Genomic DNA, 14,782 nt, shown 5'->3' with positions numbered 1-14,782 from the left:
TGTCAGAGATAAATCTGGAGTTCAGACAAAATAAGGATAAAAACCTGGATGAATTTCTGAGGCCGAATGTTTTCACTATGGATTTTTTTCCACAATTTAATGCAAAGCTCCTCTCAAATGGAAAGAAATGATCTCTGCACTGACATGCAGCTTCAGTAAAGGTAAAATTAGAGTAGATGACACTTGGAGTGAAAACTTAAAAACAAAACTGAACAGGGACGGGCTATGTACCTTTAAGATTGGCTTTTTTCTTCTCCTTTTTGCCTTTGCTGACACCACCAGCTTTATTCATCACCCGTCACTGATTAATTGTCATTCTTTTGCTGCATTTCATTTAAATCTTTTTTTTCCCTCCAGACTTTTCCGAGGACGACTCCCATCCAGAGCGATGATGAGTGTGCCTCGCCTAAGTGGCTGCAATCAATTGTGATTAGTGGCTGCTGCTACTTTTTGAGAGGAGCGCATCAAAGTTTTATTATTGGGTGTCAGAGTGGGCGAGACAGGGTGGGGCGGGGGTAATTACACTCTTATCATCCCCCTCCTCCCCACTCTAGGCAAAGTCCAGGTTCCATAGCACCAACCACCTAAATCCAGAATGGGGGGAGCTTTGCTTCAGTAGTTAAAAAAGGAGCTTTTCTTCATCTAGCACAACAGATGCTGTTGTCATATTCGCCTAAATGTTTACGCTTCAGTGATTTGCATCACTTTTATCTAATGAAAAATAATCAGAAAAATATGTAACTATTCTTATTTTTTACCTAAATTTTTTATTTTTAAGAGCAGGTGTCCATACACACAATTATTACTGGTGTTATCTTAAAAATTTGAATTTTGGTGAGCGAAGCCAAATTTTTGCATATGGGTGCTTTGTCACATCTCTCAACAGAATCCACCAAAATCCACTTTATCCTCCCTACTTATAAAGATTCTGACAGTTTTCAAGCCTTTCAAGTAGAGGATGGTTGCATGTGATAGCCATTTAATATATCACATACCAACAATGGGGGGGGCTATGTTCTAGTCTTATACTTACCAATGAATGATTTGATCACTTCTAATGTAATGGTTGCTCAGTTGAGCGTTTAGTCTCCTATGCTGCTGTTAGTGTAATGTTTTCATGTCTTCAGCCTGATTGTCCTTTCGGTCATTTCAGAACCTTTCATGTCTTTTTTTTTATCTTGCAATAAAAAGCAGGGGAAAAACAGATTTTAATTTGACAAAGTGCTTCTTATATTTATAAAAGTATTATTTGTATGGAATCCATGAGTTAGTAAAAAGATTAGTCTGGTTTAAATTTCAGTTTGACTTCTTCCTCCTGTTCAACACCACACATCCCTTTTAGTTATTTCATGTATTAGAAAAGTACAGGTTGATGCTTTTCACAGGCCTGCAGTCCCAGACAGCTTCTTCTGCCTGCTGGAAACATTCATGATGTTCATATTTTAAAACTTAAATCAGCTTTAAATTATTACAAATTCTAAGTGAAGACACGTTTATCATTTTTAGTTCATCACAAATTAAATTTCTAAAAATTTTATAAATTTCCTTTACACTATAGATAATAAAACAAGGTAATTCTCAGCTCTGACCTGGTTCACTAGTACAAATCCTTTGAATCAAGATGAAAACAATCCATTTTAAAAAAGGAAAGTTTGATTCATGTAAGATTTTTTATACAAACTGCCTAAACGCTTACTGCTGCCAACATTTCTTTTATCTGGTTCTGTTTTTCCCTCCGAGTTGCATCACTGAGCTGTTTTCACATGAAGCCTTCCACCTTGAACCTCACTGCTCTTCAGTGGACAGCTCACCCACCGCTAAAGCAGCCACAACTGCTCCCCTCCTCCACAGGAGAACAAGGCCAGTGTTTGTGTGTGAGTGCTCTTCTTAGCCTTCTGATACAAGCGGCCATGTGGGTGTATGTTTGAAGTAGAGGATCTCGCCTTTGCTTTAGTGAGCGAAGGCTGAAGAACACTTCTGTGGTTTAAATGTTTTGGATAAACATCTTGGAAAATAATGAGGATAAAGAGGCCTGATTTATACATTAAACTGCTGACAAAATCAAGGGCCTATGTAAAAAGGCTTGTCTTTGAAAAACAAACAATATGTTTAATGTGTTCATTTTGCAGTGAATAGGCTGAAAATTAACCGATATTGAAGTATCATCAAGCTCATTCATGATGCAAGGCATTATGAATGTATGGTTTCGTTTTAGAATGAAGTGAAAACTAATGAGCTAGCAAGAAAAACTGAAACATGGATTTAACTAGGGTAATGCTGGAATTATAAATAAATAATATATCTTATAGCACATTGTGGTTTTAATATGAACATTTTTATAACAATAACTTGACGTTAAAGTCCCACTCTGTAATTCTTTGACCTTTAAACTTGCCACTCCGAACTCATTTGATGGAACATTGATATCTTTAACCCTGTTTCCACCAACAGGTGCAGGTCAGGGTGGGGTGGTTTGGGATTTTATGTTTCCACATGCGAAAACTGGGAAGGGTACCCTAATATCTGACCTGACCTGTCCTACTTTGTTGGAACCCTTCCATTGAGGTACCAATCTAACGAACCTGATCTTAAACAGTGGATTTTGACACACTGCAATCTGTTGATTGGTTGAGGAAAAAAAATGTCACTTCACATGCAACCTGCCATAAAAACAAAGCAAGAATGGCTCCTTGTTTAGAGCAACATCTCAATTTAAAATGGCGCTATGAAGCACCACCAAGACAAAAGAACACAAACTGTTGGATGACGCCATTCTGCTCCTTTGTTTCTGAGTCGTGTTTTGGTTCTACTTTAACAAAGGAGATGAACTAAGATATCACGTAGCTGAGGCAGCTATCGCAATTCGACTAATTCTCTGCCTCTTCAGTAAGGTTAGGGCTTGCTGGGGAAATGCAGCAATATTACAGTTTACAAATCATCCGCACCCTAATCGTTCCGAACTGCACCTCTTGGTGGAAACGAAACATACTGTGTGCATTTCTGAAGCCGCCGCTGCCCAGCAGTGTCCCACGCCTGAGAAACCTCACTATGCAACTTTTTCAAACATGAAACAGCGTGACGTTACATGCAAGCAAGCTGATGTAAACAAACCGGCCATTTTGAATGGGCATTGTGGGAGATTCAGCAAAGAAAGGTGGGTGTTTGTTAGAAGTGACAAATGGGGAAGCAGCAGCAGTGAGTAATCAAAAAAGCCACAGCTGCATCACAACCTGTTTCATGTAAATACTGATTTTTTTGCAACGGAACATTGTGATCTGTTCCACAGGAACATCACGAGCTGTTGCATGGAAACCTGATTTGTTGCTTCGGAACATTGTGATTTGTTTCATGGGAACATCATGATCTGTTGCTTGGGAACATCATGGATCTGCTGCTTGGAAACATCATGGATCTGCTGCTTGGGAACATAATGATCTGTTGCTTGTGAGCCTCATGATCTGTTGCTTGGGAACATCATGATCTGTTGCTTGGGAACATCATGGATCTGTTGCTTGGAAACATCATGGATCTGCTGCTTGGGGACATCATGATCTGTTGCTTGGGGACATCATGATCTGTTGCTTGGTAACATCATGATCTGTTGCACTGGAACATCATGATATGGTGCATGGGAACATCATGATCTGTTGCTTGTGAGCATCATGATCTGTTGCTTGGGAACATCATGATCTGTTGCTTGTGAGCATCATGATCAGTTGTTTGGGAACATCATGGATCTGTTGTTTGGGAACATCATGGATCTGTTGCTTGGGAACATCATGATCTGTTGCTTGGGAACATCATGATCTGTTGCTTGGGAACATCATGAGCTGTTGTTTGGGAACATCATGATCTCTTGCTTGGGAACATCACGATTTATTGCATGGGAACATCATGATCCATTGTATGGGAACATCATGATCTGTTGTTTGGGAACATCATGATTTGGTTGTGAAAATAATCTGTTGAGAAACATGTGCTTGGGGTTTTCACAAAAGTGAATTCTAGATTTAAGTGAGGAAAAATTAAAAACCAAACATTCAATGAAGCTTGAAAGACTGGAAATCAGTAAGCAGTTTACCAACTTTTGACACATCAGCTCACCACGGATGTAACAACATACTGATGTACACTAATTCAATACTCAATAAGCAAATATCATTGATCTAAAAAACACATCAGACAATGCTAGTTTGACTCTTCTCTGGAAAAAAAAAATGATTTGGATGCATTTTGGATTTTGGAGGAAAGACTAAAAGTCAACTGATATGGAAAGTGATGTGTAAGTTTGGCCACTTAAGGGTAAATTACTCTTTTAACACCACAAACTGTGCCAGGCACAATTTCTAAAAAACACTGATCAAACTGGTGATTTACCCTGTCTACAACTCATCACAGGGAGTACGAATCACCTTGTGTCAGTCGTCACGTCTAAAAACAGAAGAAAGAAAGCCTTTAAGAAATTCCTTTAGCTGTAATTGCAGTTTGGGCTTTGAGACTATTCTACCCTCCAGCTGTAAGTGAAACAGTTGCTAGTGGGTGATATCATTTAGCTTCATCTGAGACATCCTGCCGTGTTGACACATTATAAACTAGGGAAACTCTGGATGTCTCTCCCTCCGTTTGGAACTGCAGTTCTAAATTGCTGTAATCATCCTTAAAATACAAAAAAAAAACTAAAGTGTTTTTCAGTATCTGTAGAAATGATGTAAAGAAATTCAGGGCAACACATAAAATCATGAGTCTCATTTCAACTTGACTATAAATGATTCAACTGAATAAAATGGTTTACAGAAAGCAATAAAACTGCTTCATGGCTGACATGAAGAGGAATAGAGGAATAACCAATAGTCGGGGTCCTCTATACCTGGATCTGAAACCAGTTTCAAAGAACTCCCCTCATCTTGCTTTCCATTCCACACTGAGACATAATCCACCACTGTGGATTAAGTCTGAGATAGCAAATGTGATATTTTGAAGGGGGCAACATTGTTTGGAAGCTGCCTGGTGGACGTTATGTCGTAATGAAGCAGTGCAGCTGCAGCAAAGATGCCTGGAAGGGATCACAGCAGATCAAGGAGCCGGCATCAAAGGAGAACACGTTGCCCTTGACAGCCGTCATAGTGGGAGTCCGACTCGTCGTGGCTTGGCACAACAGAAGTAAACAGCAAGTTCAGTTCGGCTTTGCCTTCAACCGTGCCATCGTGCGAACTGTCTAGCGGTACCTGCAAAAACAGCCCAGGAACGAGTCAACGGACAAGAAAAAAGTCTGGAAGGTCAGCTTTGCGACCTGGAGCTGCTTCAGTTGGTTAGGACCAGTTTCAGCTGCATCATAGGCACAAAAATGAAGTCAGCTGAAAATACTCAATTACCAGGATTTTTCAGCCACAAAAAAAAAGTTTTTCCTTCCGATGACATATTCCAATTAGACAATGACAAGATTAATTTGGCTTAAAAAGAGGCATTTTTATGCAGACTTTAACATTGCTGAGAATGTATTAAATATTTTAGAAAAGATATCTACATCATTCATTATTAATACAAGTTATTGGTAGCCATTCTGTGTGGAGTTTGCATGTTCTCCCTGTGTATGCATGGGTTCTCTCCAGGTTCTCCGGCTTCCTCCCACCATCCAAAGACATGCATGTTAGGTTAATCATTCACTCTAAATTCTCCTTGGGAGTGAGTGTGTGTGTGAGTGGTTGTTTGTCCCTATCTGTGTTGGCCCTGCAATGGGCTGGTGATCAGTCCAGGGTGTCTTGCCTCTCACATGTTAAAATACTGGGATAGGCTCCAGCTTACCCGCAATCGATTAAGCAGTATAGATAATGAATGAATGAAGTAACACAAAAATAAAATAAATAACAGAAATGTATATATAATGTAATATGTAACATTACCTAAGCATGTATTGGGTGAGGTATTGGACAACATCACAGATTATTGTGAGTGTGATTAGATTCTCGTCCTTGTCCAGATTGGCAAATTTTGTCGTCCATCTTCAGTTTCTATTTTCCAATTAGGTTAAGGAAAATGTTTAGAAAATGACTACAGAGGGTCATTTAACTATTCAATAGAACTCAAAGAGTCTGAGGTATTCTCAGATGGCCTAGGATAATTATCCAATGGAATCTAATGCTGACATCCCGGTGCTAAACCAGGGATCTCCTAGTCCTCGAGGGCTACGGTCCTGTAGGTTTTAGGTCAGGTATCTAAAACTCTAGCCATCGAGGGATTTAGTCCTGCAGGTTTTAGATGCTTCCCACAGCTTATTGTCAAGTTTTGTACAATGGCTCATTAATTTAAGTCAGTTGTGTTGAAGCAGGAAAATATCTAAAAACCTGCAGGACAAAGGCCCTCAAGGACCAGAGTCTAAGATTCCTGCTGTAGTACACCCTCTGATATTTATTTTTTGTTCATACCAGACCAGTGAAAGAGTGTTGACAGTTGGAGGAGGGTCTTACTGTTTTGGCTACTCAGTGTAAAAATTACAGCACCAAATCATTTTCATTGGCAACCAACACCTTATTATTTAAATTTGCACCTTTACCAAACTGGAGTTTGATTAAACTCACGTCCTCACATCCCTTCAATTTGAGTCTTTCTCAGTAACATGTTGGTAAATAAGTGTCAACTTTTACATGAGGATAGGAGTCATTAGCATGTCAGGCCAATATTTACTCTACTTTTTTACTCGGTTGTTAATGGTCATTACTGAATGCTGAACAGCAAACATTCCATCTGATACTTTATTAAACATTTCTATCTTCATAAACTTATCTGACAAAATGTTCTTTAATGGGGTTCAAGCTCAGTGCATCACTTTCAGTGTCCTATGATAATTTAACATATTGCAATGCCCCTGTTAGCATAGCAACAGCACTGTGCTGATTTTATCCTCCAGCTAAGGCCCCAAAGTAAGATGTAAGTCTCAAAATCCGTATATGTATTCCTGCATATGCTGTTTAGATGCAAAAACAGATTGTTGACCAGGTCATTTTTAAATTTTAATTCATTACTATTAATATGCAAAGGTGTAACAATATTTCTTTCTCTGCTTTAATCATCTGCCTTCCTTTCATATGCTGGAAGATGTGTCTCAGTTTGGTGTCACTGTGTGGGAGTAAGGTTCGATCAACACACTCTCAGCAGAGAGCGGAACAGAGACAAAACAATGAAGACAAGCTAAAATAATTTCATGTCACCGGGGATTTCAGGTAAATTAGACCTGGGTAATGTTCGTGTTTGTCATCCAACACATTTACCTTGTTCCTCTGATTAGCCGGCTAAGACAACAAGCCCTGTTGTGTTTGCATCGATTGCAGAGTTTCTAGAAATGATTAAACCTCATGTAGCTTTGTCATGGCTGATAGCTGTAAGAAGGAAAGAGTGAAACCATAGTTCACATCCACCAGTTCATGTGTTTCCAGGTTTGATTTATTGGTAAAAGCAAAAGAAAAAAGTTAAGGTTGATTCTTTTAAAAACCTGCAACTCTACTTTGAGTCACTCAGATATAAGCAACTCAAAATGCAGATACCTTCTGCAGGAACCTCTCGTTATTAGAGCGGTTGCTCCTGTAAATGACTTGTATATGAGCAACACGAATATGCAAATATATAAACAATGCACTCAAATACCTGAAGCAACACGTACACACATATACATACTGTATTTGCATATTTTGAGCTGAAAATATAATCTTACTGTTATTTGTTTCCTGAGGTCTCCAGTGTGTTATGATGAGGTAAACACTGCACAGGGGGTCCTCAAAAACATAATTAAGGAAGCCTGAATCTTGCAAGACGGACTAAGGAACAGAACACGTTCAGCTAAACCCAGCTAATTGGAGCAAAGACACGATAATTGGACAGGACAAGAATAAACACACAGCAGGTCATTAAATGTTTAGGGATATGAGCTGCTTTCATTAAAGCAGACATGCTGAAAACTAAACATGGTTGTTAGATCACGAAAGCCTCATTTTCTACTAATCCGGCTGGAAACTTGTGGGTCACACTTGATGCAGTTCCCCAAGAAGAAATGTTAGAGAATATCAATTAAGAACCGGCTTCATTCTGTTTGATTTAACCCTTGAACCATCTCCCACGTTAAATAAAATCATCCAAGTATTAAAAAAAATAATAATTCTATATAAGCAAATGCTGCCTTAGCTGAGAAGCCATACTACTTTTATAACTGCAAGCAAAATGAAGTGAGACACATTATGAAAATGCATCATCGACATTGATTTACGTCATTTGAAAAATCAAAATGCTTCTCAGGATGATGAAAAACATTTGATCAATCACATAAAGAGATGACTGTGGAAAGGCTGCCGCATAGTCGCCTCTTAGGAGACAACCACGGTGAAAGAAGATTACACATTTAATTCTGTGCAGACTTAATCTCACGGTGTACAGGGCAGGTCAAAAGGCAGCTGTCTACTTGACTCCTGCTTTGTCATTGTGAAAGCTTTGTTGATGTAATGCCTCTACAATGGGAGAAACTGGGAAAGCCCCCATGTCCTGATATCGTGCTGGGGCTAATTAGCTCTGAAGTCACAGCAAGCTGCTTTTACGGCACTAATCACATTTTATAGACAAACTATTTCTCATCAGACTGGAGTTACAGTCAGCTGAATTATGCTGGTCGAAAACCCACCATCGTTATCAAATCACATATTCCCAAAGTCTACCTTTACAAAACGATGGAGTCTTGGATACGTAGAAAAGTAAAATGGAGCGAGGTCTCCTGGATTCTTCTTCAACTCAACATGTCGCTGTATTCTTTTATGTAAATACTGAAGTGTTTCCCATCTGTCACTATGCACATCATCTCTTTTAAAAAAAAATCTTTCAGCACTGGCTGCTTGGTGACTTCTTTGTCTGAAATGTTTGTGAATGGCTCTGAATTCATGGATCTCTCATCAAAAAGTGCTGCTATGTAATAACAAAAGCTGTGTGATACTTACGTCTCATGTCTCTGAAGTAGATAGTCTGTCTGTTGGGGTTAAGCAGCTGGATGACCGAGTCATCGTTGTTCTTCACCCGACAGCTGATGATCGCCGTCTCTCCCTCCACCACCGACACATTGTCCGTCACCAGATTCTGACTCACCACTGGACCGTACAAAGACAAGGAGACTTACGTTACCACTGGGGTTGTAGCAAAACACAGCAATTCAAAAGCTTTCATGGAAAAGACGCAGGGTGCAAGCACACAAAATTACATGTTCAGGAAATTCTCTGATCACTGTCTTCTTAGCCATATGATGCTAAATTATTATACTGGGTATAAGTTTCTGAGGCATCTGCACCTCTCACATCACCAAACAGGTTTCTTAACATTTTGTGTAAAAAATGCTAATGTTAGCATCAACGTTAGGAACTAGCTTAGCGACACAGCGGTGTAAATGTTTGCTTGTTACTATTTTTGTACTAAAATAATGTTAACTCATCAGACTGGCTCCACTCCAGTATTCAGAAGAAAAACAACATATTTACGGAACAGTTTCCATAAACGGCTGTCTCCCATAATCACATTAAACTGGGACCAAACTGGAATCAGATCTGCTGTAAACACCATGATGATGTTAAACTGGAACCAAACTGGGATCAGACCCACTGTAAACACCATGATGATGTTAAACTGGAAGCAAACTGGGATCAGACCAGTTGTAAACACCATGATCACATTAAACTGGGACCAAACTGGAAACTGGAAGCAAACTGGGATCAGACCAGGTATAAACATCAACATTACGTTAAACTGGGATCAGACTGGGATAGACACACTGTAAACACCATGATGATGTTAAACTGAGACCAAAATGGGATCAGACCCGTGATGTAGATCAAGTAGAATGTGGATCGGGTGTGTGGCAGCAGGACAGTGTCTAAAACCTGCAGGACAGGTGGTGATCCTGCACCAAAGTGTAGTATTTTAAATTTCTTTTGAATGACAATAAAAACTCCTGGATAAATTATGTTAGAACAGATTTACTAATCTGAATAAATTTCCATATTCATCTCCAGGTTTTCAAAAGTTAGTAAAGCAAAGAAATCCAGAAGGGAGGGACAGAGTATTGGTCAGTTCAAGCTACAGATCAGTGGTGTTACTAAATGCTGGTAGATAAAGGTAAGGACAGATTTTAAATTCCTTGGATATTATAAAGCATCTTCTAAGCAGACCAGACAGCAGGCAGACAACATAGCAGATTACTCATTATATCTAAAGGTGACTTGCAACTTTTGAACTTAAATCATAAGACTTGAGACTTGGACTTGCAAAAAGTCCAAATACAATGTATATATTACTTATTTTGCTGTACACTTTATGCCAAGTTTGGCAAACAATGGAAGGATTTTAACGAGGCTATGAGTTCTTGTTTGGCCAAAGACATCAATATCATCAATGATTGTTATTAAAATATTTAAAAAAAAACTGAAATATTTTTTTCAGCAATATCGCCCCTATACACTATTTTCTCTTTTTCATGTTTTCATGTATAAATTTTTATAGATTTAGCCCTCATTTGATCTCAATATGACATTAAAAATCATTCAGAAGAGTTCAAGTAGAATTTGGTTGTTAGACATGAACATGGAACCAACGGATCCAATTGCTGCAAACGTTTGGACACACTCTGAGTTCAGTAAGCAGACACACTACCTTAAAGATCAAGCTTACAGCTTTCAGTCCTTTTCAAAAAATCTTGCAGTTAGTGGTGGTTTAGCCATCTGAAGCCATCCCTCTCTTAAACCCTGTTTCCACCAAGAGGTCCAGCACGGAACAGAATGGTTTGTTTTGGTTAATTCTGACTTTTTTTGCATTTCTACAGCCAACCATTCCCTTACCTGGTAGGCGGGGTATTAGCTGGATAGTGCTAGATGTGTCATGCTCTGCCCTTTTTGGTGGGATCAGTAAGATTGGGACCCTATCAGAAGGGTCCAAAAAAAGTAGGATGATTTAGATTGAATGTCCTGACCTCTCTCACAGTTTTGCCAGTGGAAATGCAAAGAAATGCGTACCTCCTCAAACCGAACCAGTCACCTTGGTGAAAGTGGGGCTTTAGACTACTGGCGGACGCACCATGACTCACTGAACACTTGCTGTTAATTTTTTTATTATAAATATATGGCACTGTCAGCATGATTAACTTGTATTTCTCTTCTGGTATCCCTGGCTAAAAGTTGTGGTGCTTGTGGATCCCTTTGTTCTGTCCTCTCTACCTCAACCATGTGAGGCAGATGGCCAGGATCTGTTTTCCTTCCTGTTACGTAGGAGAGTTTTCCTTTCCACTGTCACCTGTTGCCCTCTGCATCCTCAGGATGGGGGGCTGAATCAAAGACAAGATTTGATGCAATCTGCTGGTTTTTCTTAGCTAGGCTATTATTTTCTGTGAATTATATTAAAACGGTTATTTGGACTAAAGTGGATTTGTTTTAACTGTATCACAAGGAAATGATTTAAATTAAATTCACTTCAACGTAGAATTAAAGTTAACTAATATATCAAGCTATGTCAAGTTTATATTTTAGGTTTATTACCTACAAACACAGAACAGTATAAGTCAATAAAAGCAAAAGGTGTGTGATCTCTGGGGTGCCTGGCCGAGGGTGCTGACCCACGGTGGGTGGCTGTCTGGACTGGCCCTGTCGGGCTGAGCCTTCTCCGGGCTGGTGGGTGGCCTTCGGAGTCGTGGGATTGCAGTTGTTGTGGTTTGTTTTCTACCTTTTGTTTTGTTCTCCTTTTTTCTATCTTTTCTCTTCCTGTTTCTCCTCTATCCATCTTTTTCCTTCTGTTTCTCCGGTTCAGGTCCAGCAGTTATAAGCAGCAACATATTTTAAAATAATAATTGGGAATAACATGTAAGATTAAAGGGGAACCCCGCATCCAAAAAGCTCCTCTTGGCAGAGTAAATTTGTTCAGCACCACACGGCAGCCAGACTATCATTCTGCTGTCATGATGCTGGACAGGACAGGTTGAGAAAAATAAATAAAATAAAAATAAAATAAAAGCAAAAGGTGAACTTAACCCAAGTTAATGTGCACCTGTGGGATAAACAGGACTGAATGATGGAGAAAACTGATGCCCGGAAAGCTACTGGGTTGAAACAAATTGGTCATGGCCGTCATCCTTCATCGGGCGCTGCTTAGATTGCTGCACTTCCTTGTTTCACAAACAATATCAGTGCCCGAAGAATGAAAAATGGCTTCTTTGCAGCTCTGTGCTCTTTTCATATGAAAAACTACAGTAATAACCTCTGAGACTTTGCTTTGGGGCAACATCTATTGTTGTGGCTGATGGTAAGCTGTTAGTGGCATTGGTTGATTTTAAATGATCACTAGGAAACCAGCACTGGGCAGCTTGCCAGTGGTGGCTGCTGATAATGTCCTTCCCCAAAGCAGTCATTTCATGTTGTGAGATGCACCACCAGATGCTCCAGGCTACATGAAGTCATGGACAAACAGAGCTGAAGCCAAAAATATCCAAGTTTAGATAATCTGTTAACTATATTTGAAATGTTTATGCTACTGTTATGGTGGAGGAAAAACACATCGAACTACAAATTTAAAAAAGTTAAAGAGTGTGGGAGAGTTGCAGGGACACACTAAAATCTGACCATTACTTTGACTAGCTTGCCAACATTTATAAATAATATGTTCAGCAGTGACCCACCTCATTAATAATTAAACTGGCACAGCAGTGAACCAAAAAACTAATTATTCTGATTAAACCTGAGTCTTAGACATTTTTTTTTAAATATAACTGACTTCCAACAGCAAACCTCTTTTCTTAAGGAAAGATACAGTATTTCTGTCGGCATAATGAGGAAACTGGAGCAGTTTGATAAGAAGTAAAGTCAACACTGATTTCAGACACAACATGCTTATTACCATTTAACTACAGGCACAGTGGTTAATAATGCATCACACCCAGTACAGTTCAGAGTTACTGCTCTTCCCCAACTTCACTCTGAATAATCCAGTCAATGTTTAGTCACCACAACATGACAAGAAAAATATTTTATTTTATATATAAAGAGGGCCCAAAGCCAACTTATTATCGAGAAGGCAGGACCAAGCACCAAGTTTGGATTGAGGGGAATTTCAATAAGAGCTCATTTCCATGGTGGATGCAGCCACTCACCCAGTCCATTACAGACAACGATGAGGCAAGCAGAATTTTACACCCTGACTGCACCTGCAGCAATGCCAGTTCAGCTGAGGAGCTCAGCAGTTTCTTTCCCAGGTTTGACAAGGACAACGCTTCAGTAACAGTCAGAGTTACAACCTGATGATTCCCAGTAGTTCTACCCCACACAGAAAGCATCAACATCAGTTCTCAGGAAACAGCTGCTTCGGATGGGAAACAGGTATGAAGCAGGACAAACCAGGACACAGCTTGCTTAGAGGGGTATAAAACTAAAGTGTGACTCAACATGTTGCGTCTGCATGACTAAATGAATAAAGTTGCTGCCATGTGATTGGCTGATTAAATATTTGTGTTAACAAGCAGCTGAACACGAGCACCTAATAAAACTATATGTTATAAAGACTCATTATATGCAAAGGGAAATATGTCAGTTTGTTATAATTTTGATGATTATTGCTGAAAGATTATGAAAACCCAAAAATATATTAGTTTATATATATATATATATATATATATATATACAAATTGATGACACACATACATATAGACTCTATTTCCACTTAAAATATCCTATATTTTTTGGCAGAAATGACAGAGCGTATGCGTTAATTGTGTTAAAAATATTAATGCAATTAACTGAATAAATTAGTTACCAGTGTTAAAGTGTTATTTTGACAGTATACATGAGAATCCCGGTGGTTTTGCACATCCATGTAAAATTCTAATTTAACAAGTCATGCTGCTTGGATGGAACATATAAAGACCTGGAATGGGTACAAAACGTGTCACTTAACTGTACTTGACTATTATATATATATATAGATATATCTATATATATCTATATATATATATACACACACCAACACACACACACACACAAACACTGTAAGTGAGCATTGATTTTGCAGGCATTGAATTGTCTTATTGTTGCTGTAAACTAGCTAAAACAACATTTGTTTTTTTTCCACTATGTCCTAATATACTGGATGAAATAATAATCCTGGAGATCCATGTATGTCAGATGAGGCAATTTCAGACAGACACTATGCAATTTGAGACCAATTTTGTATACACGATCCTGGTCATCAATGTTAAGTAGATGAAATTGCATGCTCCTCTGTCTCTGCTGTCCAATACTGCTTTTGTTTAGTCTTAATTCAATTAAGGATCATATCACAGCAGCATCCCAAAGCATAAACACAACAGCTTTCATAAAGGTAGCTCAGCATGAGGTCACAGCTTTCTGAACAGGCTGGAGGCTGCCATTGTTTACTTTATATTTATAGAATATATTATTCATGCTGCTTTATGTTAAAGTATGTGGATAAAGCTTTTGTAATCCCTTCTTACACCTTCTTCCAACACCCTAACCCTATGAAAATAAAACCACAGCCATATTTTTTCAGAAAGGTTATAAGGCCCAACTCGGGTGAGGTGTGTGTGTGTGTAAAAGAAACAAATGAAGTCAAGAAACATCATCTTCTAATTTGCATGCTTAAGTTGCCAAGCACCTTTAAATATCCCTGCCCTTTAGAAGATGAGGAGGATGAGGAGGGAAGAGAAAAATTGCATCTTCAGATGCTGACAGATAAGGACAGACAGCTTAACAAACGAGATTCAGAT

The 14,782-nt window shown here is 38.9% G+C and overlaps 1 protein-coding gene across 5 annotated transcripts in view; it reads right to left on the bottom strand.

The window, feature by feature from the left end:
- The window catches only part of cadm1a (cell adhesion molecule 1a), a 501,415-nt gene that overhangs the window by 121,050 nt on the left and 365,583 nt on the right, over nucleotides 1–14,782 (bottom strand). For all 5 annotated transcript variants that reach the window (XM_042007760.1, XM_042007762.1, XM_042007763.1 and 2 more), the window contains one exon: nucleotides 8,973–9,119. In XM_042007760.1, coding sequence (XP_041863694.1) covers nucleotides 8,973–9,119 — 147 coding nt within the window. The remainder of the gene's footprint in view (nucleotides 1–8,972; nucleotides 9,120–14,782) is intronic.

This window comes from Melanotaenia boesemani, chromosome 15 (genome assembly GCF_017639745.1).
Source record: "Melanotaenia boesemani isolate fMelBoe1 chromosome 15, fMelBoe1.pri, whole genome shotgun sequence".
Lineage (NCBI taxonomy): Eukaryota > Metazoa > Chordata > Actinopteri > Atheriniformes > Melanotaeniidae > Melanotaenia > Melanotaenia boesemani.
This window is presented reverse-complemented; position numbering and strand designations above follow the sequence as displayed.